The 26,668-nt window shown below is 37.3% G+C and overlaps 1 protein-coding gene across 2 annotated transcripts in view; it reads left to right on the top strand.

The window, feature by feature from the left end:
* The first annotated feature begins 622 nt into the window (after window positions 1–622).
* The window catches only part of MIOS (meiosis regulator for oocyte development), a 38,158-nt gene continuing 12,112 nt past the window's right edge, over window positions 623–26,668 (top strand). The window contains exons 1-9 of one of the 2 annotated variants that reach the window (XM_025380745.1): window positions 623–1,595; window positions 2,133–2,214; window positions 2,556–2,653; window positions 6,986–8,319; window positions 8,645–8,743; window positions 17,721–17,975; window positions 20,273–20,442; window positions 23,411–23,476; window positions 24,311–24,469. In XM_025380745.1, coding sequence (XP_025236530.1) covers window positions 7,026–8,319; window positions 8,645–8,743; window positions 17,721–17,975; window positions 20,273–20,442; window positions 23,411–23,476; window positions 24,311–24,469 — 2,043 coding nt within the window. In that variant the 5' untranslated portion in view covers window positions 623–1,595; window positions 2,133–2,214; window positions 2,556–2,653; window positions 6,986–7,025. Of the gene's footprint in view, window positions 1,596–2,132; window positions 2,215–2,555; window positions 2,654–6,985; window positions 8,320–8,644; window positions 8,744–17,720; window positions 17,976–20,272; window positions 20,443–23,410; window positions 23,477–24,310; window positions 24,470–26,668 lie in introns of those variants that run through there. The other variant, XM_025380746.1, reaches the window with a different exon arrangement.

Below are 26,668 nucleotides of genomic sequence, written 5' to 3'. Positions count from 1 at the left end.
AACATACAAGTGAAGACTGTCAGACATCTGAAGACTGCCTCAAGGTCAGACTCGTGACACCTGAGGCAGCACCATTCACTCAGTTTTGGGAACAAAAAACCTGGAATCCTCTTTCACCGTCATTCACTTGGTCAATCACCAACCTCTGTTCATCCCACCCTGTAAATATTCCCCAGGGCGCCCACTTCTCTCCATGCCCACTCTCCATGCCACTGGTAACCTGCGTTTCTGTCATCCCTCATTCTGATACTCTATCCCTCCAGCTCTTTGCGCAAAAACTGATCATACTGGCCGGGCGCGGGGGCTCACGCCTGTAATCCCAGCACTTTGGGAAGCCGAGGTGGGCGGATCACGAGGTCAACAGATGAGACAACCCTGGCCAACATGGTGAAACCCTATCTCTCCTACAAATACAAAAAATTACCTGGGCATGGTGGCGCCGTGCCTGTAGTCCCAGCTACTCCAGGGGCTGAGGCAGAAGAATCCCTTGAACCCGAGAGGCGGAGGTTGCAGTGAGCAGAGATCGCGCCATTGCACTCCAGCCTGGCGATATAGCGAGACTCCGTCTCAACAAAACAAAACAAAACAAAACAAAACAAAACAAAACAAAAAAACCCTGATCATACCACTTGCCTGATTAAAAACGTTCGATGACTCTACCACTGCCTTTAGGAAAAAGTCCATCCAAACTCACTAAACTGGTTTCCAACCCCTTTCTGACAGCATCTTAATCTCTCCCCACTTCCTCTGCTCATTCATCCATACCTACTGCCTCCTCACTGCTATGTTCTCTCTCCTGACCCAGCACTTGCTTTTTCTCAGTGCTAGAAGACTCTTCTCTTCCAGTCCCCACTGCCCTGTTCCCTTACCTGGCTAATCCCATGCTCATCCTTCTTGTCTCAGCCTAGTAGTCCTTAAGGAAGCTTTGCTGACCCCGAAGCTGAGCGGGCGTCCCTCCTGTGTAGCACTGTGTTAGCCCTACCAAGTCAAGGCTCTCCTTGCCTGTTTCCTGCCCGGACCATGTCTTTTTACTTCACTCCTGTCTCCTAGGTATTCCAGCACAGTGCTGGGTACATAACAGGTGATCAAGACAAGTTTGTGGAATGACTGAATAAATCATTAACCAAATACCTTGGATCTCCTACTACCTCATTTGCAAAAAAAAAAAAAAAAGTTTAATAGAAATTAAGATGGACCCAGTGAGCTAGAGTGTGCGACCCTGCTTGAAAACGGCAGAGTGGTTCTGAGAAGCAGTCCCAGCCTAGGAACCCGTGGATCCGGCTTGTGGACCCACGGGCGGGGCCAGCGGGGTGCACAGGCGCTTTCGGGCGGAAGGCGGGGCCTCCCGACCAGTGACCCCGCCCCGAGGCGCCTCCCGGGCGGGGAAGGGCGGGGCTCGCGGCGGGAAACTCCCCTTCCAAGGCGCGGCTGCGCGTCCCCGAGGCGTGGTAGTAGGGTCGTGGGCCCCAGCCCAGTGGTCCAGGTCACGGGCCGCGCCGCCGCGGCCGCCATCTTGCCCGCGTCCGGGCGCCTGCGGCGGGAGGGGCGGTGTCCCGGCCGGAAGCGGCTGTGCGGCGGCCGCGCTGCCACCTCAGGTCAGTGAGTTCGACCCGGCCCGCGTCTCGGGTCTCGGGAGCGCAGCGGCCGCAGCTAGGGGCCCGAGATAGCCTAGTTGAAAGGCTCGGGCGTCTCGGCGGGGAGCGCGTTCCGCGCTGTGGGATAATCGCGCCGGGCGGCCAGCCGGTCGGGCCTCCGCGGGAGCCACCGGGGGCTGCGGGCGGCCGCGGGACCTGCGGGGACCTCCTCGGGGCGCAGAGGCCACGCTACAGCCTTCACTACGGCAGGCTTGTGGGGAGCGGCTTCCCCGCCTTTCCCGGGAGGCTCAGCCAGGTGCTTGGAGCGGGAGAGTCGGATTCAGATTCCTGCTTTACCTGAAATAGCAACGTGCCCTGTTGCCATTGTACCCTCTTAAATACTGTACTTCTTAAACGGCCTATCTCCCGGTGAGCTCTGTTCTCTTCACATACGAGTAGTGAAAATTCCTTAAGAGGATGAATGAAACCTCACACATGTGGACTTTGCTGAATTGGTTAGCAAATGACTGCTTTTGCAGGCCTTTTGTATATTTTAAGGGAAATTTGGATATGTGCAGTGCATCTCCTCGAAGATGCTGATGGTGGAAATTTCTTGAAACCGCTCTCGTAATTTGCCATGGTAAGAAAAGTAAAAGACAACATCAAAAATCATGTGATTGGATACTTTGTACACTTAGTAGTATTGTAATGTGTTGGACTTCACTGTCCAGTAGCCACATGGTATTGAGATGTGCTGTAAGTGTAAAATACACATCGGATTTCCCAGAGTTGGTGCCAAAAAAAATGTCAAAATCCTCACTAATAATTTTTGCATTGATTACATATTGAAAGGATAATGCCGTTGATATGTTGGTTAAATAAAATGTGTTTTTAAATTTAATTCCACCTATTTTTACTTTTTAGATGTGACTACTGGAAATTTTTAAATCATATGGCTCACACTGTATTTCTTTTGGACAGTGCTGTTACAGATATTCTGATGAATAAACACAGAATGAGCATGGCTTTCCTTTGCTGATAAGTCACTGATGGGAAGTGAGACTTGTTAAACTTGAAAGGTGAGGATATAAATACAAGCTATACTTATTGCAAACCGCACCCCTTCTGCACCTAATTTTTTAATGTCTCCAACGTTTGGAAAAAACATTAACTTTCAGGGCTGATTACGGGAATGGTAGTGATACTAACATCTATGTGATGTGAAGAGCTCATTTCAGTTGATGTCACAACTTTGTGAGATGGAAATGGGATAGATTTTATCTCGGTTTATGGTTTTGGAGTATTACAAGATTTGTTAGGATTTGAACTGGGGAGTGGCTGTAGGATTTCTGACTCTATATTGTTTTCTTTACACCAGATTCTTGGTGATGTATGTTCATGAGCAAGGAACTGTTTATCCTGTGTATTAGATGGTGAAAAAAGTACACTTCTTAAAAGGGTGGACATAGATGCACCTCTCTATACAGGGTTACTCTTATAATGTGCAACCTGTGCAGTAGCGCATAGTCCAGCATTTATAATGGCTAGCACTTATTTTAATGGCTAGTCTACTATCACTGTCTTGACATTTTAAATAATTTTTAAATAAGGGGCCCTGCATTTGTATTTTGCACCACGCCTTGCATATTGTGTAGCTGATCCTTTCTCTTTGCAGTAATCTAGGATGGAAGTTGAGAGACCCTGGACAAGCACCCAAACATCTGGTCTTCACTTTACTGTTATGTAAAGTGAGAAGAATTAGCTAGTCTTTTTCTCTCAAGTTTTGATTCTGTATGAATTACTGTCATCAGATTTAGTGGATGGCAGTATAAATATTTTAGGTGCATGACAATGGAAGAAATGCTGATATTCTCCGTTGAGAGTCATGTGAATCAATGTTCTAAAATTTACGCTACAACTCGTATTTTGTGTTTTGTAAGATGGATTTTTCTATGTGGCATCAAAATTGCTTACCATACATTGGTATAAAGAGTAGGGTTGTGGAATGAAGGCCTAAAGAGTGTGTTTATTTAAACATTGATTTTTCAATGAGATGGGAAAATGGGGCAGATCTCATGATGTCAATTAAGAGGTTTCCTTTGTTTGTGGTGATATGAGTGTGAAACCTTACTTGGCAGTATCTGTTCCTTTTCTTTGTTGTCATAGCTGCTGCCTATCACATGAGGTGCCCCTTTTCCTCCTCATTCTTAAATTTTTTAACTCTCTTTAAGGTTGGGCTTAATTTTATCACTACAGTGCAGGTTTTTTTTTAGACCAGAGACTTCATCTGCTCGTGTTTGCTGCTGTGTTCCCAGCTTTATGACAGCACCTAGAACATAGAAGGTGCCCAATCGTTACAGAATAAATGGAAGTATGATAGCAGACACTTAAATATTGGCTGGAGCCAGCCTCTCCTATGAAGGGTAGAAGTGGAAGCATGAGGAAATAGGTAAAACTTGGAGATACCAGTTGTGAGAAGTGTCAGAGGGATCATTCAGCACATGCATTTATTTAACAAATGTTTATTAAACTTCCTACTGAGTGTCTAGCACTGTACTGGGGACTAGAGGTACAGTGGAACACAAAAAAATACTTCACCTGCTCTCATGGAGTGTATAATCCAGTAGAAGAGACAGAAATGGATGATTAAAGGGAAAGAATACTGTTTAATGACAGTGTATGTCTGAGTAACCTGACGTCGACTAGGGAGGGGATGGAGGGTGGTTGATGTCAAGGTTGAGCAGGTATTAACTTGACCCAGAAGGCAGAGAACTATGCTTTAACCAGAGGAAACATCATTTGCAAAGGTATGGTGATGGGGGAGGAGGGTATACTCTAGGAATTGAAAAGGACAGTGTAAAAGGACAGCAAGAATGTTGTGCCACAAGGCCGATGCAGTAGGCAGAGACCAAAAGCATTTAGGGTTTTGTAGGTTAGGTTGAAGATTTGGAATGCTATACTAAGAGCAGCTGGAGACCATTAGAGGGTTTTAAGCAAGGAAGGATAGCCTGGTCAAAGTTGTGTTGTAGAAAGATTTTTACTCTGATATTCTATAAAGCAATATTTCCGAAGGGCCCAGGGGAAAGATGAATAAAAGAAAAACTGCCAGCACCGCACACTAGATATGTTGTATACCTTAATTTACTGAAATCAGTTTTCAGAGGCTTGAGACTATCCTCAGTGTGGTAGCACTTGGAAGCCTGAATGAGGAGACAAGATGATAAATAATTGGGTAAATGACTGGCAAAAGGCAAACCCAAAGTGACAAGGAAATGAAGACATTGAGGGTGCTAGTAAGAATATAATTGAAATGATTGATCTTGGGCTTGAGAAATGCTAAAGAAGGAAATAAAATCAGTATAAGAATTCCTAAATCAGCAGTCCCCAACCTTTTTGGCACCAGGGACCGGTTTCATGGAAGACAGTTTTCTCACAGACGAGGGATAGGGGTGGTTTCAGGATGATTCAAGCGCATTACATTTATTGTGCACTTTATTTCTATTTACATTGCACTATATAATGAAATAATTATACAACTCACCATAATGTAGAATCAGTGGGAGCCCTGAGCTTGTTTTCCTGCAACTAGATGGTCCCATATGGGTGTGATAGGAGACAGTGACAGATCATCAGACATTAGATTCTCACAAGGAATGCACAACCTAGATCCCTGTCATGTGCAGTTCACAGTAGGGTTTGCACTGCTGTGAGAAACTAATACTGCTATTGATCTGACAGGAGGCGGAGCTCAGGCGGCAGTGTGTGAGATGAGTGGCTCTAAGTAACAGATGAAGCTTTGCTCCCTTTCCTGCTGCTCACCTTCTGCTATATGGCCTGGTTCCTAACAGGCCAGGAACCAGAACTGGTCTGCGGCCCTGGGAGTTGGGGACTCGTGGTCTAAATAATATGAGTCTATTTTAGACTGGTAATTCCTAACTGAAACTTTTGCAAGACTGGTAATTCCTAACTGAAACTGAAAATTATGTTTGAGTTGAACTATTTAGTATATCTTTATTAGGAGTCTCTGCCAGGCTGTATATATGGTACTAAGGATAGAGAGGTAAGTGAACCATAGCTTTACCCTATGTGAACTGACAACATAGTTGTACAGATACCAATTGCAATGAAGATTTTAAGTATGTTTATTCATTTTGAATCTAAACTATTACCTTTTGCCAACCTCAGAAACAGGCATTTAAATTTTTGTAGACAACCTTAATTATTGAAACACCATTTTAAACTATAGCTATATTTAGTTTGTATGCTTCTACTGCTAGAGTATTTATTTTTTTGCAAAAATTCTACTTTAACACTTATTCAAAGTTTGTAGAACCGAAAACTGAAAGAGCCTCTAATGATCACTTAATTCACTTTCTCAAGAGTGTGGTATGTGCGTACCACTGATCATAAACAGGATGCTTTGTAGATAAAACACAATCAAGCATTTTTAATAGTTATATATTTCAGTGTAGGTTAAAAAATATATTTAACATAGCATACCATGATTCATGGACCTTATGAAGAGATTAAAGTCAATTTTCAGATTTTAAAAATGAGTCAGTTTAAAGAAAAATATTAATGGCACAGGTGTTACATGACTGGAGTTTGGGAAATACTAATCTAAACCAACTCCTGCATTGTGTAGATGAGAAAACAAAGGGGTTCCCCACACACAATGACTTTTCTGAGGCATATAACTAATATATGGCAGAGCCACGACTGGAACTCAGGTTTGTTCAGTACATTCCAGTGTTTATTCTGCCATACAAGGCTGATGCTTATTACTGAAAGTTGAAGAAACCTCTGTCTTAGTATGGCATTGTACTTTAAATCTCCATTGTTCGTTATGATGGCCACATATGGTTATTTATATTAAAATTTGTTAAAATTAAGGTTTAAAATTTGAACTAGTCACATTTCTAGTGTCCAGTAGCTACGTGTGGCTAGTGGCTACCATATTGGACAGCATGAACATGGAACATTTCTGTCATTGCAGAAGATTTTATTGGGCAGTACTGCTTTAAACTATTGCTTGGGAATGTGATTCATAATGCTTTTAAGTTTTCCCCCCTTCAAAGGGATAATACTTATTAATTTGCTTACCACACTGAAGTCGTTATAACCCTGAAGTTAAGCTGAAGGTACTAGTAACAGTGCAATTAAGATAATTGGTCTTGGGAAATATAGCCAGGATGGGATTCTCAGATTCCTACCAGCTCATTTTATTGGAAGTGGTTGTTATTTCTCCTTTTTTTTCAATAAATATTTTCTTGAATTCCTAGCAGATAGAAATACAAATATATTGAAAAAGAGGGTTCTTGACTAGAGAATTGTCTTTCTGAATAGTTTATTCAACGTGAGAATTATATTTTGTTGATATTTTAAAACTTTTTGTTTTTAAATATTTTCAGTGAATGGACCTGAGTGGACCCTTTGAGCACATCAGTAAACATGAGCGGTACCAAACCTGATATTTTGTGGGCACCACACCAGGTTGATAGATTTGTTGTGTGTGACTCAGAACTAAGTCTTTATCATGTGGAATCTACTGTGAATTCAGAACTCAAAGCTGGATCTTTACGTTTATCTGAAGACTCTGCAGCTACATTACTGTCAATAAATTCAGATACACCCTATATGAAATGTGTTGCCTGGTATCTCAATTATGATCCTGAATGTCTGCTGGCAGTTGGACAAGCAAATGGTCGAGTTGTGCTTACAAGTCTTGGTCAAGATCATAACTCAAAGTTCAAAGATTTGATAGGAAAAGAGTTTGTTCCAAAACATGCACGACAATGTAATACCCTTGCCTGGAATCCACTGGATAGTAACTGGCTAGCTGCTGGTTTAGATAAGCACAGAGCTGACTTTTCAGTGCTAATATGGGATATCTGCAGCAAATATACTCCTGATATAGTTCCCATGGAAAAAGTGAAACTTTCAGCAGGTGAAACTGAAACAACATTATTAGTAACAAAACCACTTTATGAGTTAGGACAGAATGATGCTTGTCTCTCTCTTTGTTGGCTTCCACGAGACCAGAAACTTCTCCTTGCTGGTATGCATCGTAACCTAGCTATATTTGATCTTCGGAATACAAGCCAAAAGATGTTTGTAAATACAAAAGCTGTTCAGGGTGTGACGGTAGACCCATATTTCCACGATCGTGTTGCTTCCTTCTATGAAGGTCAGGTTGCAATATGGGATCTTAGAAAATTTGAGAAGCCAGTTTTGACACTGACTGAGCAACCAAAACCCTTAACAAAAGTAGCATGGTGTCCCACTAGGACTGGTCTACTTGCCACTTTAACAAGGGATAGTAATATTATTAGATTGTATGATATGCAGCATACACCCACTCCCATTGGGGATGAAACTGAACCCACAATAATTGAAAGAAGTGTGCAGCCTTGTGACAATTACATTGCTTCCTTTGCATGGCATCCAACAAGTCAAAATCGAATGATAGTTGTAACTCCCAACCGAACAATGTCTGACTTCACTGTTTTTGAAAGGATATCTCTTGCCTGGAGCCCAATTACATCTTTAATGTGGGCTTGTGGTCGTCATTTATATGAATGTACGGAAGAAGAAAATGATAATTCTTTAGAAAAAGATATAGCAACGAAGATGCGCCTTCGGGCTTTATCGAGATATGGACTTGATACAGAGCAGGTGTGGAGGAACCACATTTTAGCTGGAAATGAAGATCCACAGCTCAAGTCACTCTGGTATACTCTGCACTATATCCTTTGCCTTGTGAATTTTGTGAGATGAATCAAGTAGAAATGTTCTTGAAGTTTGCTGAAAAGTCAGTCTATAAATATGCTGAATGTTTTATATACAAATTCAAGTTACATAATGTTAACATTATAAAGTAAAATTGTTCTAAACTTTTGAACTCGAAATACTGCTTTGTAGATTGTGTAGGAGGAAGAACGGTGTATCTCTGCAATAGAGTCGAACCATCTTATTTACACTGATACTTATGAATTGGCTCCAAATCAAAGTAAATTTAGCTTTGAAATATTTTGTTATGCATCACTAGTATTTCCTATGCATTTAAATACTTATGAAGCAATACACAGAAGATATGGATCAGAAATCTCCAGGCAACAAGGGATTGTTGGTTTATGCAGGAATTAAATCAATTGTAAAGTCATCGTTGGGTAAGAAAATTCTATTTCATTTTCTCCAATATGTTTATAACTTTTGTACTTTTATTTTGCCCTCTATATCATTTGGCAGAAATCAGGTATTTCAGGATCATGTACATAAATATTTTGTTGTTTTCTGATTAGATATTTCAGTGTATTGTTGAGTTAAATGCATACTTGTATTTGTATCCAAAACCCTTTTTGCAGGGAGTCTTAATTCTCTGAAGTGATGTTGACTTTCTTAGATCTATTCACACGTTTATTCAATGTTATTTTTTTGAAAACCCACTTTGAGAGGTTTTATGCTAAACAATTTATAGGTTACTGATTGTTAGTTCAGGTTTTATCACAACATTTTGCTTCTTAAAAACTAAATTAAAAGATCACTAATTGAAGGAGACCCCTTTTCATTTGGCTCCCCAGATACTTTCATTGAGCCATCTAACAGCAAGGAGTATGATATGAAATATGGCCTAACTTGAAGGAATTATACCTGAAATAGTCCTTGGTGAATTAGTGAATGAATTAATTAATGTGTGAGTTAATATAGGATTGAAATTGGTATGTTCAACTATTAAGGAATAACGTAAAAGTGGCAAAAACCAAACTTTCTTTTTTTTTCTGACTGCTTTAAACAGTTGTTCCTATTCTTTTACTGGAATTGAATAATGGGTTATATTAGAATTGCAGGTTGAGTATACCTTTTCCAAAATGGCTTGGGGACCAGAAGTGTTTCAGATATTTTCAGATTTCGAAATATTTGCATTGTATACTTAGAGATTGACCATCCCTATTCTGAAATCCAAAATGCTCCGATGAGCATTTCCTTTGAATATCATCTCAGCACTCAGAAAGTTTCAGATTTTGAAGGCTTTTGGATTTCAGTTTTCAGATTTGGGACGCTCAACCTGTATCTCTGTGACCTAGGATTCGTTCTCTAGCTTTTGCTAAGTCAAATCTGGGCCCAAGTCAAGCTGTTAGAAAATTAGTTAACATTATTTAGTCAAAGAGCAGTAATAGAAGTAGTAAATCCAATTTTATTTTTTACAGAACTTGTATCAATACCATACAAACAAAATACAAAATAATAAAATGTTTTAGAGTAGGTTAAGTGTTTTAATTAAACTGTTACATTATAGTGCTTTTTTTAAGGTCTTTCAAATTACTTTGGTTCACTTTACTGAAAGATGCAGTAAACTACTTACTGATCAGATTGATTTTATTGTTTTTGTATTAGCCCTCCACCCAAAAAAGTAACCTTTATTATAAATAGTAAAATGAATAAGTTTGGTTAGAAGCTGCTGTTTTTATTAATGTAGGTAAACGGGCACACATACTGTTTTACCCCCGCAAATGAACCTGGTACCATAGTTCATGATTTTAGAGCCATTGCCTATTGCTACAAAGAATTAAACACCGCGTTTATAGATTTTATAGTGTGTTAGTTTTATATAGATTAGGCCACACTGCACTCAATTATTTAGAGGTTGGTTATTGTGTTTTTTGTATTTTGACATATTTTAAGGAAAAGCCAACCTCTGAAGAAAAGCCAAAGGGGAAAATGTAGTATGTTTACATTTCTGGTGCACTAGAGACAAAGTGAGTATCCCACCCCTGTGTCAAAATAGTCTTTATCCAGACTAAAGAAAGACTACTGTTGGAAAGATTTCCTCATTCATCATTCTCTCATTGCTAGGTTTTCAGCTTTTTGTTTTGTTTGGTATAGATATTTTTGTTTTTACTACCCAAAGGTGAAAAGTAAAGAAATAGTGTCAAATATGCCACTCTTAGATTTCAATCTTCTATTTGGCCATACCTTTTCCTCTAATTGTCTCTCTAATAATTTCAACACACAGTAAGTCAACACATTGAGCCATCTTGTCCACAGTAACCTAATATACAAGTTTATTAGAGCACACAGCTAAATTTTGATTTTGGTAACAAATAGTATATATATAAGTGCTTGCTATGAATTAGTTGCTTTTCCCATGTTACTTTAATTTTTACAACTACAATATGAAGTAAGCTCATTCATTCAGCAAGTATTTATTACATGCTTACTACATGCCAGAAGTTATCCTAGGAACTACAGACATAACTGTCAAGAAGATACATAAATCTCTTCCCTCATGGAGAATGAGCATCCCTGCTCTTGGGGAATTTACATTCTAGTTTAGAATACAGACAAGTAAACTGGCAGTTCTAACATAGGGAAGAACAGTTAATTACAGGAAGGACTCCTAATCTGGTTGTAGGGATTAGAGGTTTCTCAGAGAAGGTACAGTCAAAGACAAGGTCCAGACAGGGAGCAGCATGTGCAGTGGACCCAGAGGGTAGAAAGCATAGCACATTATTATGGCTGGAACAGAGCATGAAAGAGGAAGTGAGGAAAGAATAGAGGCTAGAAAGGTAAGCAATGGGCTAACTCAAGAAGGACTTAGAAATCATGTTAAGAATTTAGGGAGATTCATCTTGTAAGACAGGGAAACAGATGGATTTATGACAGATTTGTGTTTTTAAAGGATCAAGATTGATAGTAGGGATATCAGATAGAAGCCTGCTGCAAGGAGGCAAGACGTGATGGTATCCTTACGAAGGTTAGTAGCAGAGGTGCTAGAGAAATGTGGATACATTAGAGAATAGGACAAAATTTAATGATTAATTAGATAAAGGGGTGGAGAAGATGGAAAAGTCAAAGATAGCGCACATATATTTAGTTTGGGAAACTAGTTAATTTTAAGTATGTTAATTAGGAACACACAGGAAGAGTATTGGTTTATTTTGGAGCAAGTTGAAATCAAGATGCTTAGGTAGAGATGTCCATTGGGCAATAGGATATGAGATCAAAGCACAGGGGAGGAATATAATATATGTTAGAAATAAATTATATTTGGTAGAGTAGATGGAATTGTTTGGAGTAAGAAAGAGGTGGCTTAAGGAGACTGAGGAGGATTGTTGAGAGTTGTAGGAGAAAGATCTATATGGCAAAAACCGCAATCACTTTTGCACCAACTTAATATATATTCATGTGGACGAGGGAAGAGAGGTCAGTTGTCCAGTGCTCCATGCTTCAGATCCAGCCAAATAAGAACTAAAAAGGACTCACTGAATTTAGGACTAGGAGAAGATCTTTCATGGGCGGTATGGATAGCAAATTGCAGTTAGATTAGAAATTCAGAGTGGGTTGAGGAAATGAAGTCATCAATTATAAATACTTTTTTTCAAGGAATTTGACTATATAAAGGAGGACAAAAAGATATTCAGTAGGAGGAGACAAATCTGGAGCCGGGAGCTTTGTGTTGCTTTCTTTTTGTTTTCAACATGGGATTAATTTAAGCATGTTTAAATGCTAATTGGAGGAAGCCCATAGAAAGAGGTTAAAGATGCAGAGAGAAGGGAATGAAACAAAGTTCCTAGAAATGGGAGGGAATGGGATCCAGAGCACAGTTTCTTTAGATACAAGGGTGCACACCTCCACATTTGCCAGAGGAAAGGGGAAAAGGATGCCGTATGCAGGATGTTTAAGGTTCAATAACTAGAGGCTGAGGGATTTCCCATTTTATGGCTCCTGCTGAGAAGGAGCAGGGAGGTTGTGGGAAGAGGATATGGAGAAGAGGAGAGAGAGCTGTCTTGAGAAACATGGGAGGATTACTGGGTAACATTGTTTTACCAGAAGGTAGAATAAAGGACAGTAGGGTGAGATAAATTAAATATATTGGCAAGAGAGTGATTCACTTGACCCTTAGGATCTTATTTGGATAGAGGTGAAAATGAATACAGGGTAAGACTGATAAGTAAAAATAATGGTGGTGAAGATACTGTGAGGTTGTGAAGAATATAAGGAAGTGAGATTTTTGGAAGGCTACGTGGTTGTGGTCAGAAAATACATCTTTTGGAGGAGGACAGTTTCGAGTGTGGCTGTGAAAGGAGTAGCTTAAGTCTTAGAGGTGTAGACCACTGGAGATAAGGAAGCAAAGGAACTGAGAGGCTAGTTTATCGAATGGGCTAAGTGTTGAAATCAACCAGGATGAGAAGAATGCATGCTCTGAGGGAATCTCTTCTACAGACCTGTATAGCAAGTTCACAGTGTTATTAGTAGGTATAATTCCTTCCTTTTAAGATGGCAGAAAGTTGTATAAAAAATATTGGCCTGCTTTGCATCCATCATGAAAATAATACTTTTTATGCTTAAAGAGTAAACTCTACAGTTCCAGCTACTCAGGAGGCTGAGATACGAGGATCGCTTGAGCCCAGGAGTTTGAAACCAGTCTGGGCTACATAGAGACCCTGTCTATCTTTTTTTGTAAAAAAAAACAAAACAAAACAAAACAAAAAAAACCAAAAACGAAAATCTAATCTAGAGAACTGAGAATTTGTCTATGCAAAATGACTACGGGGCAAAATAGCTAGGATTTCTTATAAACTGGATAATTGTATTGCTTGGTTATTACATAGATATTAAAATGAAACAGTAGCTACAAAGAGCATAGTGTTTGATTGCTGATTTGAAAGAAATGTTAAATGCTAATTTTTTTTCTTTTTTTTTTTTTGGAGACAGAGTCTCTGTCACCCAGGCTGGAGTGCAGTGACACAATCTCAGCTCGCTGCAACTTCCATCTCCTGGGTTCAAGTGATTATCGTGCCTCAGCCTCCTGAGTAGCTGGGATTACAGGTGCATGCCATTACACCTGGCTAATTTTTGTATTTTTTGTAGACACAGGGTTTTGCCACATTGGCCAGGCTGGTCTCAAACTCCTACCCTCAAGTGATCTGCCTGCCTCGGGCTCCCAAAGTGCTGGGATTACAGGCGTGAGCAATCGTGCCTGGCCAAAATCCTGATTTTTAATGTTTAAATAAACTTGTTTTCCTTGCAGCCATCAATAAAACGTTTTCTATTATTTATATATAGGACAGTCTTAAATTTAGGAAATACAATTTTGTTATTTTAGTGTTACATAACATGCATAAATATATTTTACTTTGTTTTTAGAGATATATTGAAAATGTATGTATATGTTAAACTCGTAAGTCAAAACCCATGCTGACATCATATTGCTTATTTGATAATTCTAATAATCAACTGTAGCATAGTTATCAATAAAAAGGTCTCTAAGCAGAAAAAATACATGATACAGTAACCGTGTTCTTAACATGAGGGATATATTAATATTTCCACCTCCTAGCAGTGACCTCTTTGAATTCATATTCAGTCATCCACTGCATAATGACGTTTCTGTTAACAATCAACTGCATATATGATGGTGGCCCCAAAAGATTTAATACTGTATTTTAACTTTACCTTTTCTGTGTTTAGGTACTCAAATACTTACCATTGTGTTACAGTTGCCTACAGTATTCAGTACAGTAACTTGCTGTAAAGCAGAGGCATCTAATCTTGTCCTCCCTGGGCCACATTGGAAGAATTGTCTTGGGCCACACATAAAATACACTAACGATAGCTGATGAGCTAAAAAATAAAAAAGTTTTTAAAAAATCCCCCCAAAATCCCATAATGTTTTAAGAAAGTTTACAAATTTGTGTTGGGTCGCATTCAAAGCTGTCCTGGACTGTGAGTTAGACAAGTTTGCTTTATAGCCTAGGAGCAGTAGGCCCATGTAGCCCAGGTGTGTAGTAGGCTATACCATCTAGGTTTGTGTAAGTACACTGTGATGTTCACACAACAACGAAATTGCCTGACAATGCATTTCTCAGAAGGTATCCCTACTGTTAATCAACTTGTGACGGTATTGTTCTCTATTCTGTCCCATGACATGATTTCTATAAAATAAAAACTCTTAAGAAATTAGAATATTATGTTAAGCTGTAGGTAATTGTTTGAAAAATAAATTGCTGATTTTTGTTCACCCGTTTTAAAATTGTCACTAAATTTTACTAAATACCAGCTTTAAATATCACTAAATACCAGCTTTAAATCCAAAATTTATAGGAGAGATATGAAAATAAACACCTTATAATACATCTCAGCCTCTACCTGAAATTAAATGACTGCATTCTGCCCTGACAATTTAAATTTGTTATTCAGAATGAATGTTTTAATTTTTTAAATGTGTTTTATTAATTTTATCATTAATCGTTAGAAGTTTTCACATTATAGTTCTTAAAAATCCACTTTCATAAGCTAAAAGTGATTTTGTCTTTAGGCTGACTCCCCTCATGGTCGCAAATAAAGTAGCATGCTGCTGCTTTTTAGTGGGTAGGAAGTGCTGTTAAAGTAAGGTAACTTTTTGAAAGTTTCCTCTTAACTCTTTGACCTGAATTGGCAATAGTTTCCAGTAGTCAGGTTAAAAATAAGTAACTTCAAGTGGAATTATTTAACTATTTTTTGAAGTTCCAAAATTTTACAAAGAACACATCTTGAAACTTTTTCCTAAAGCAGTTGGTTATAATATAAAATGTATACTAACATGCATAATATTTTAGACTTGCCACAACCTAAAATCAGATAATCACACAAGGTTTTTAAAAGTATGAATTAGGTATAAAAGAGAGTTTAGACCTTTGACTATATACTGTTTTACCTTTTTTTTTTTTTTTTTTTTAAAGAGACAGAGTCTTACTCTGTCACGCAGGCTGGTGCGATCTTGGCTCACTGCAACCTCGGCCTCCCGGGTTCAAGCGGTTCTCCTGCCACAGCCTCCCAAGTAGCTGGGACTACAGGTGCATACCACCACACCCGGCTAATTTTTGTATTTATAGTAGAGACCAGGTTTCGCTATGTTGGCGAGGCTGGTCTCGAACTCCCGACCTCAAGTGATCTGCCTGCCTCAAGTTCCCAAAGTGCTGGGATTACAGGCATGAGCCACAGCGCCCAGCCTAAAATTTTTCTTAAAAATCATTTAGTCTGAATACTTGGAAAGAGTAAAAATAGGCCAGGCACGGTGGCTCATGCCTGTAATCCCAGCACTTTGGGAGGCCAAGGTGGGCGGATCACCTGAGGTTGGGAGTTTGAGACCAGCCTGGATAACATGGCGAAACCCAGTCTCTACTAAAAATACAAAAATTAGCCGGGCGTGGTGATGTGCACCTGTTGTCCCAGCTACTTGGGAGGCTGAGGCAGGAGAATCACTTGAACCTGGGAGGAAGAGGTTGCAGTGAGCTGAGATCGCGCCATTGCACTCCAGCCTGGGTGACAGAGCAAGACTCCGTGTCAAAAAAAAGAAAAATTTCTATATGTAATTTAACTTGCAAATGACAAGTTTTTAATATTTTCTTATTTTTGCTTGTGTTTGTTTATACCTTTAAATTCTTGACCAGAATGACTATAGTTAAATTAACTTTGGATAGTGTATTTTCATTCATTTACTATCTCATCATTTCCATGGGTCAGGAGTCTGGGCACACCTTAGCTGGGTTCTCTGTTCAGAGTCTCAGAAAGGCTAAGCAGAAGGTATCAGCCAAATTGTATTTCTTTCTAGAAGTCAGAGTGCTCTTCCAAGTTCATGGAGTTGTTGGCAGAATTCAGTTCCTTGCATCTATAGGACTGAGATAACCATTTTCTTGCTGGCTAATGGCCAGGGGGTGCTCTCAGCCCCTTAGAGGCTATTTGCAGTTCCTTGCCACATGGCCTTCTCACAGACCCTCTCACAGCATAGCAGCTTTTACGTCTTCAAGACCAGCAGATCTGTCTCCTGCTGCTTCTCTCTTACCTCTAGACTGTCTTTCAAAGGACTTACTTGATTAATCAGGTCAGGCCCACACAGGATAATCATCCCTTGATTCACTCAGTGAGCTGAGTAAGGGCCTTAATTGTATCTGCAAAATGCTTTCACCTCTGCTATATTCTGTTATCTGGAGACAAGTTACAGATTCTACCTGTATGCGAGGGGAGGGGTTTGTTTACACAAGAGTGTGGTCGGGTGGGGGGGGCAGGAATGCAGCCCTTCTTAACAGTTCTGCCTACAACCAACAAGTTTAATGAGGAATTCTAGCAACTATCTGTTGTTGATCTAGTTATGTACAAATGTATAATTGCAGTGTTAGATACAAATACATAAATGTATAATTACTGTAAATTAAAAATGTAAATTACTATAAAAAATAAAAGTTGGTAATGTTGGACATTCATATTGCCTAATTCATAATTTAGTTTATTCTGAAAATCCTTTTTGTTAAAAAACATAATTATGTAATGACAATTTTGGTGATAAAATTTTCTAGAACATTTAAGAATTTGTTATTATAGTTTTTAAGTGTCATCTTTATTCATTTTGACTTTATTTGGCACTAAGTATCATCCTAAGTGAAATTACCTTGTCATTAGGATCAACTGCCTTGATTGCAATGTAAATAATGCTACAAGAAGGCAAGGGTTTTTTCTGAAAAAAGAATGAGAAATGAAGTTTTCTGATTTAGTAAGGGGAAAAATAGCCTTCGAGTTAGTCCCATTGTGTTTTAAAGTTATTACTTACCTTAAACTTTCAAAGTACTTTGAAGTCTGTAATCTTGTTTTTTAATGTACAGAGAGAGAAGGAAGAAAGCAAGAGCACTTTTACTGGATTTCAGACAGTAGGGATACCTTGTGAATAAAACAGACAAGACACCTGCGCTTTTGGAGCTTATGTGCTAGTGGGAGAAGAGATTAAGACTGAAAACTAAATTAATAACTAAATGGGAGCACATGTTAAGTGCTAAAGGAAATAGAGGAAACAATGGGTGGTGAGTTAGATAATAACAGATATATCTATGTCAGATTAGGTGGCCAGGCAGCTTTCTCTGAAGCAGTAACTCAGTTTAGTCCATCTGAGCATTTGCTCTTATTTCAGTAGTTCTTTGGTAACTCAAGGAGCTATTGTACTTAGAAACATGCAAAATATGTTTTATTTGTGGCATATTTCGTATTTACACTATCGTAAAATTATAGCCGAGAAGTTAAATATTCTAAATGTGTCAATATAGTTCTCTGTAAAACTGACTTATTTTCCAAATATATTTTGAAATAAAACAATATAAAAATGTTTTGTGTTTTTAGGAATGGTGGAAAGCAGCAGACATAATTGGAGTGGATTGGATAAGCAAAGTGATATTCAAAATTTAAATGAAGAGAGAATCTTAGCTTTACAGCTTTGTGGGTGGATAAAGAAAGGAACGGATGTAGACGTGGGGCCATTTTTGAACTCCCTTGTACAAGAAGGGGAATGGGAGAGAGCTGCTGCTGTGGCATTGTTCAACTTGGATATTCGCCGAGCAATCCAAATCCTGAATGAAGGGGCGTCTTCCGAAAAAGGTATTAGGTTATAAACTGAGATATTAGTTATAATCTAAGATGTTAGCAGTTCATAGAGTCTTTTAAAGAAAAGAGGCTAATAATTTTCAAGTATCTAATCGCTTAAAATTTTCATTTAATTTTTGTTGGAAGAAAAAATTAGCACAGTAGTCTATCTATAACAGTAAATACCTAACTCACCTCTTCTGCCTTGGTTTAGGTCTGTAAAAACAAAGATGTGTCTTAAATGTCAGTATAATATTATAAGGAGTGCTCAAGTGTGTCCATTTTCAATGTTTTCTCTTTTAAAGATAGTTCACATACATTTTTAAAAATATATCTTCTTAAAGATTAGGACTTCTTTAGCCTACAAGTATTTTTATGATCCATATTTGAGTGTGTTCTAGTTTATACTTTCTTTTGGATGGTTATTGTTTGACCTTTAAGAAACTCTGAATGACACTTTTATTTAGGCTAATGCAAATTCTTATAAAAAGCATACTTTGATCTTCAAAAATGCTTCTTGAGTCTGGCGATTAAAATATAGTTTTCATTTAGTGTTTTTTAAAAAGAAAGAAACAAGATAAGGATTTTTTACTCTGGCATTTTGCCAGAGGATCCTCAGAAAAACAAATCCTAATCCAAAACCTCAGGGTTTTTTTTCTTATCAGGAATATTTCACTTGGAAATAACTAAAGTATATATAGCTATTGGTCTTTAGTACACCTAAAAAATCATTTCTGAATATTCAGAGTACTGAATCCTTACTTGCTGGTCCATTTTGAAACCTTTATGGTTCAGCTGTAGCATAGAGAAAAACATGAAATTCACTGTAATATATTTTTTTGCAGTCTAAAAGTTAAAAAAGTTAATGTTTTGCTCAGATTGGCATGTTTTCTTTCACCTTTGCTCTAACAAAAGTCCTCCTCATTTAAGACGGCAATAGAAAATATGTGATGATGGAAAAAAGAATTGGTATTTAAAGCCATTTCTCATTATAATTTTGCTATAACTTGAAAAGGTGATAACTTTCCTTATCTTGTGTACCTGGGAAATTTCTTAGTCGATTTAAACACCCATACTAACAATAGGGAAATTGTATCTTTCCAGTGATTTTAAAGACTGAAGAGAAGACTTCTGTGAGTCAAGCATTCTTTTCCATTTAGAAGTAAATTGTTCTATACAAAATCTAAAGATACTTCTTTGCTATTTTTATTTTTTATTTAAAAGACCTTAAATCTAATATATTAGGCAAAGGAAGCAAGCACAAAGTAACTTGGGAAAATGTTTATAGAAATGAGAGAAATGAGGAATATAAAGCTGTAAAGAACATAAAGTGGGAAACACTGCTTTATTTGGAAAAGAAAGAAAAAGATTAGAATCAAGAAATAGAATAAGAAAACTTATATAAAAGTGTAGAAAATACTTAAGAGTGAAAGTTAAAGGAAAATTTAGTTTTCTCTTTTGAAACTGAACTTAGGTTAGAAGACTAAACAGCCATACTGCTGAAGGCAAAGTTAGCAGCTTATCAGCATGCATCTAAACTGCTAAGAACAAATGTTTAAAAGACTATTGGTAACAAATGCTTTGTTGCAAATGGCTCTTAATGCAGTTCTGTGGTAATTCTTATAGTTTATTTTGTCCTGGAAAAATTGTAAGTGTAATACTGTAATTGAAGTGTTGAAATATTACTTTCTGCACTTTGCATTGACACTTATATATGTAAGTATCTGCATTATATATTTAGGAATAGGAAAATAAAATGATTTTGAGTATTGCAGTCTTGAGATGCAATAATATTCACTATAAGTGTTTTTGAAATACTTTTGCGTTAATAAACTTGTTAAAGTTGACAGTGATTCTGGTAGAATGACTTAACTTTTCTTCATTTAGCAAGCAATAGCATATATATGGGAACATATACAGGAATAACATATATAAGACCCTGCCTGGAATGAGAACTTGAAAATTAAAAGATCTGCTTTCCTGCATAGAGTTTGCACACGTGGGCATGAATTTTATAAGGATAGAAATGTTGTGCTTATTGTCTTTGCCAAAGTTTCCAGTCTGAATCAAAACCGAAAACCTTTTTGTTTTGTTTTGTTCTGTTTTTTTAGGGTAAGGTGCAAGTTTATTAAGAAAGTAAAGGAATAAAAGAATGGCTACTCCATAGGCAGAGCAGCCCAAAACCCTTATTCTATGAGCTCATTTTTCTGAGGGTAAAAGTCACCCTCTGATTTCTATTTATGGTTTAAGAAATGTAGAAGAGATAGTAAGCTTTTGATCACTTTGATTAGCTGGCTGTTTTTAATATGCAGGAGATCTGAATCTCAATGTGGTAGCAATGGCTTTATCGGGTTATACGGATGAGAAGAACTCCCTTTGGAGAGAAATGTGTAGCACACTGCGATTACAGCTAAACAACCCTTATTTGTGTGTCATGTTTGCATTTCTGACAAGTGAAACAGGATCTTATGATGGAGTTTTGGTAAGCTAACTTGTTCTTTGAGATCTTCCTTTGGATTAAGATAGGAGTTTTTATCTAACTTAAAATTTTCAAATGTCTGTTGCATAAAATACTATATTTTGATGCATACGTTATTTAAAATAAGGCATCTTGGGCTTTGTTTTTTGAGCAGCTCTTCTTGAGTGTGATTCCCATCCTGGAGTTAGTTAATTGATATCCAACTGGATTTGATTTTTATGGTTTTAATAATATAATTTACAGATATAGAAGGAATATTTTATCCTTTAGCTTAAGAACTGAGCTGTAGAAATCTACAGCTATGTAAACATAAAAATATATTCGCTATTTAAATACACTGTGCACACATGCACATGTGCATGTGTGTGTGTTAAGTAAAACAACTCATGATTATTGATCAGTTATGGTGGAGGTGGCCATACATCTTGTCTCAGTCTTTGTGGTTCCTGTTGGGAATGATAACAGTACTTACAGTGGACTATTTCAGCTTTTTATTTGGTCTTTGTGTTATTCTTTTTCTCCTCTGTTTTAGCCACCTGTGATCATAACACTATCAAATAGGTTCTTTATCACAGAATGGGGAAAGAAAGAATGAAGTGAGATTTGCTTATCAGTTTTAGCTGTTGGGTTTTAAGCTAAACAATAGTACTACAACTTTCTTTGCGCTGCTTGGCTTCTTTCTAACAATGGGAAGAGCTTTCTACACTGAAATTCATTTCTGTGTTTGCTACTATACCATTTCTTATCAATTATACATTGCTTGGATAAGTGATTTAAGTATTAGTCCCTAAGAATTTGTAAAAATAAGTATTTTATTTGAGCAGATTAATGAAATGTTTAATAAATGTGTATTTTGCACTTTATGTATTTTGTTACTTTTAATAAATTACTATTGAACTTTTCTGACTACTTCAAAATAATATATATAATGTTAAGACTGTTTATTTTTTAACTGTAATCTTTTTTGTTAAACAAGACTTTAAATGTATCTTGAAGAGATAAAATAATACTTTCAGGAAGTGTTAGAGAATGATAGAGACTAGACAAACGAGTGGATTGTTAACTTTTGAATTGATAAAAATGTATATTGTTGGCCGGGCGCGGTGGCTCAAGCCTGTAATCCCAGCACTTTGGGAGGCCGAGACGGGCGGATCACAAGGTCAGGAGATCGAGACCATCCTGGCGAACACGGTGAAACCCCGTCTCTACTAAAAAATACAAAAAACTAGCCGGGCGCGGTGGCGGGCGCCTGTAGTCCCAGCTACTCGGGAGCCTGAGGCAGGAGAATGGCGGGAACCCGGGAGGCGGAGCTTGCAGTGAGCTGAGATCCGGCCACAGCACTCCAGCCTGGGCGACAGAGCAAGACTCCGTCTCAAAAAAAAAAAAAAAAAAAAAAAAGTATATTGTTTAAATATTAAATTCCTGTATTTTGAGTGACCCATAATAAGTACTTTTCTTTTCCTTTTTTTTCTTTTTTCTTTTGTTGTTGTTGTTGTTGTTGAGACAGAGTCTTGCTCTGTACCCACACTGGAGTGCAGTGGCGCAGTGTCAGCTCACTGCAACCTCCACCTCCTGGGTTTAAGTGATTCTCGTGCCTCAGCCTCCCACGTAGCTGAGACTGCAGGCATGTGCCACCATGCTGGCTAATTTTTGTATTTTTAGTAGAGACAGGGCTTCATCATGTTGGCCAGAAATATCAATTCTGGTCTCGAACTCCTGATCTTGAATGATCCACCTGCTTTGGCCTCCCAAAGTGCTAGAGTTCCAGGTCTGAGCCACCGCGCCCGGCCCCAGTATCCTTCTTTTCTTATACATAAATTTGAGTTATTAGATAACAGTCATCTTGAATAAGAAGTTCATATTTCCAAGCTGTTTCATTTATGTATTTAGTTATGCTTTATATATAAAATAATTAATGTTGCTCTATTAAGAAAATGTTAATAGTAAGAATGTGAAAAGTACTGAATTGGGAAGTCAGAAAATACAGGCCTGACTCTTTGCTCTGCCCCATTTACCTTAGCCATTCAGTTAACTTTTTTGAGTATTACTTTCCTGAGATGTAAAATGGGACAGAATAATGTTTATAATCCTTTCCAGATCAAAATTTTGTAACATATGCAACTGAATCTAAGAGTTAAATCTAGTTATATGAAATATGTTCTCTCTTTAGGGCAAAACCATATTTTATCATAGAACAAGTATGCTAAGATAGATATCAACTGAAGTGATTTTACGGTTAAAAAAGTAAAATTTTCATAGGATGACTTCAATGGAAATTGGATCTTTTTTCCACCCTTAAATTATTTTTACAAATCACAAAATTAATTGTACCTTCCTACATTTGTAGTAAATATATTTCAAAAGTGTTTCATGATATTGACAAGTTTACAAAAATTTTAGTTATAATGCCTCTGAAATCTTTGCCACAAACCACCTATATAACAACTTTAGCCACAAGAGTGTGTCTGTTTATATTTTAAAACTTGTCACTTTGTAGTTGGAAACGTATATTGGTATTCTTCTAAATTGTGTACTGGTGTAGCCAATTCACAAATTTCTTAGACTTACTGATTAACTTAGTAGCCAAGGAAAGATTTCCTTAGTTCTCTAAAATTAATTTCTATGATGGAAAGATTGTGTGGCATCTTAAATTTGATAGACTGTACATCATTGCTTGTCTTTTATATTGGAGTTATATAAGACTGACCTGGATTTTTAAAAACTGAATTTGGCCAGTGTTTAAAAGGCAAATTTTTACTTTGCAAGGACAAAACCTTATTGCTGAATTCCCGGAGAGTTAACATCAAGAAAGGCATCTCAGGCAATTAATGGCTCTGCAAGATAAATATAACTTGCTAATAAATTTGGAAATAAACGTATTCATTTTACTTATATAAAACATTTAGTCTCTGCAAAAATTTAAAACTCACTGCACCTAGAAGTAACTCCTTGCTTTTTCTCTTCTTTCCAGTATGAAAACAAAGTTGCAGTACGTGACAGAGTGGCATTTGCTTGTAAATTCCTTAGTGATACTCAGGTGAAAACTGATTTAATTCCACATTTGAAGTAATTAATATATACTGTCACAATTATTGTAAGAAATTAGTCTTTATAATTATATATGTATGAGATTGATAAGTAAATTCTTCTAAAAAGTATGGTAAGAATATATTAGATCAAAATATTTTGAAAATGTCTACCATAACTAAATTTATTTGTTTAGAATACTGACTTAATATTTTAGTATATTTCTTCTTTGGAGGGTAAGACTAGTTAGTAGGTAAAGATGTTAAACTCACCTCTTAGTGATGCTGTGAAAGGGTTCCTCATTTTTAATACATTAAACAATGCTAAATGCCTATTGTGTATATAGTGAGGGGGAAATGCATGTAAACAACTAGTAATACTATGTGCTGAGTACTATAGTAATGAAAAATGCTGGGGGAATATGGAGGAATCTTGGCAAGAGTTTGGGGTGGGTTGAAGTCAGGGAAGACCTAAAGGAGGTTATTCTTGGTCTTAAAGTTCCCTTGCAACTCAGATTTTGTGATTCTGTTAACATACTACTATGATAGACAGCAAAAACGTCGCAGAATAATGAGGACAATTCTCTTTAAAATAATAAACCATCTGTACTTTTATGGATTAATTATCAACATAGTAAATGCCTTTTTAAAATATTTTAAAAGATTATGGATACTGCTTTGAAATTTGTAATAGATGCAGACTCCTTAGTTACATATTTATAGTAAAGTCTTTTGTTTTAAAATGTTTTCCATTAGGAATGAAATTGTTCAAAATGTAGTAGTTTTCAAGTACAAAATACATAGTGAAACAGATTGCTTTAGAAAAATCACTTTAACTTTTCCAGTTAAATAGATACATCGAAAAATTGACCAATGAAATGAAAGAGGCTGGAAATTTGGAAGGAATTTTGCTTACAGGCCTTACTAAAGATGGAGTGGACTTAATGGAGAGTTATGTTGATAGAACTGGAGATGTTCAAACAGCAAGTTACTGCATGTTACAGGTCAGTGCAGTTTGACTGCAGCTTTTAAAAAAGTAACAATATTCTATATTTTATTTCCTCGGTTGAAAGTAAATATGCACTTTTGCTTGCTTAGGATCTTTAGAAGGCATTTAGTTTTCACCTAATCAGTTGATCTGCTGAAGACTTGTGCCTTATCTTACTGTCCCTAAGCCTCTTCATTGAGTTATCCAGTTTTTCCTTTCAGTCTGAGAAAGGCCAGTCTTGACTGCATCTGAATTTATGTAAAGCGCAAATGGAGTAGAGAAACCTCTCTTCAGTTTCTCCAATTGTTGACGTAACTGTATCTTCTACAAGAAAGATTGCCTTTTCCTGATCTGAACTATAGTCTTACTTGAAGTGCTGAAGTCTAGTTATACCACAGCTCTCGGCTTTCATTTTCTCTTTTTATTATCAGTGGGGGTGATTTGGAGTAACCAATTTATGTATATTTTCTCAGTTTTTACTGTCCAGTGACTAAAAACAGATTCCAGGCATAGGTTGCTGTCTACTTTACTTTTGCTGGAAATATGGTAAAATTTAGAGTATTCTCCTGAGATTTCCCGTAGCCCTCCAGCTGATCTTATCCTTACATGGTGTTGGTACCTTCCTCTTTCCTGCCCTCATCCTCCTATCACAGTATGGTAGCACACCGTGTTCTGAGTCAACACAGGAAAATGCCCCCTCTCCCATTCCACCTTCTTGTGCATATGTAGAGATAGCCCACAGACCACAAAGTAAACTTACCTAGTGTATAAAGCCACTGCCCATGGAAGAAAAAGTACCATTCTATGACATTTTTTCTTGCTGAAATAAAATTATATCATTTAAATTAAACTGTGTATATATGGCTACAGATGGCTACAGAGTGCAAATGGGTTAGTAACTTCTTAGCGAGGTTTATAAAATATATTTAAAATGCAGACAATACAGATCTTGCTTTTTTAAAATTCAGTCTGATAATCGCTGCCTTTAATTGGAGTGTTTCCTTACATTTATATGGTCATGGTTAAGTCTACCATCTTGCTATTTGTTTTCCGTTTTGTTTTTCCTTTTTCCTTTTGTTCCTATATTCCTTTCCTACCTTATTTTGGGTTAATATTTCCATGTTTCATTTTATTGCCTCTATTGGCTTTTTAGCTATATCTCTTTTCATTATCTTTTTTAAAAGATGTTGCTGTAGATCTAACAATGTGCATCCTCAACTCATCAAAGTTAACATTTTACCCCCTCGCGCTTCACGTTTCTCACCCGACACATCATGCTTTCTTTCTACTTTACCCTTTCTTATGTCACTCTGATACTTTCCGGGTTTTACTTCATGCTTCACAAATGTCACAACAGTGTGACTTCATTTACACATCCATTCCTTTGTCCTGTTGTCATATATTTTACTTTTACAGATATTATATACTCTAACTTACAGTGTTTTTTTTAAACAGTTATTTGTCATTTATGTAAATTATGAAAAGAAATCATGGTCTTTTATGTTTATTCACTTATTTATCATTCCTGGCATTCTTTTTCCTTTCTGTAAATCCTGTAGCATTCCTTGTGTTATAGGTGACAAGATTCTCTCAAATTTTAACTGAAAATGTCTATTTCACCCTTATTTTTTCTTTTAACACTTTAAAGATGTAGTTTCACTCTCTTCTGGCCTCTGTTGTTTCTGATGAGAATCAGCTATTTTTATACTTGTTTCCCTGTCTGTGATGTTTCATTTTTTTGTTGGGTTTCCCTTCCTTCCTTCCTTCCTTCCTTCCTTCCTTCCTTCCTTCCTTCCTTTCTTTCCTTCTTTCTTTCCTTCTTTCCTTTTTTTTTTTGACACAGGGTCTCACCGTATCACTCAGGCTGGGGTGGATTTCAGCTTATTGCAGCCTTCTGGCTCAAGCAGTTCTCCCACCTCAGCCTCCCAAGGAGCTGGACCACAGGTTCACGCCACCACTTCTGGCTAATTTTTTGTATTTTTGACAGAAATGGGGTTTCACCATGTTGCCCAGGCTGGTCTCAAACTCCTGACCTCAAGCAATCTGCCCACCTCGGCCTCTGAAAGTGTTAGTATTACAGGCATGAGCCACCATGCCCAGCCTAAATTCTGATTTTTAATGTTTAAGTAAATTTGTTTTCCTTGCAACCATCAAGAAAATGTTTTCTATGATTTATATATAGGACAATCTTTTTGGGTTTCCTCCAAGATTTTTC

Source organism: Theropithecus gelada, chromosome 3 (genome assembly GCF_003255815.1).
Source record: "Theropithecus gelada isolate Dixy chromosome 3, Tgel_1.0, whole genome shotgun sequence".
Classification (NCBI taxonomy): Eukaryota; Metazoa; Chordata; class Mammalia; order Primates; family Cercopithecidae; genus Theropithecus; species Theropithecus gelada.
Note: the sequence above shows the minus strand (reverse complement) of the source record. Positions and strands in the feature narration are given on the sequence as shown.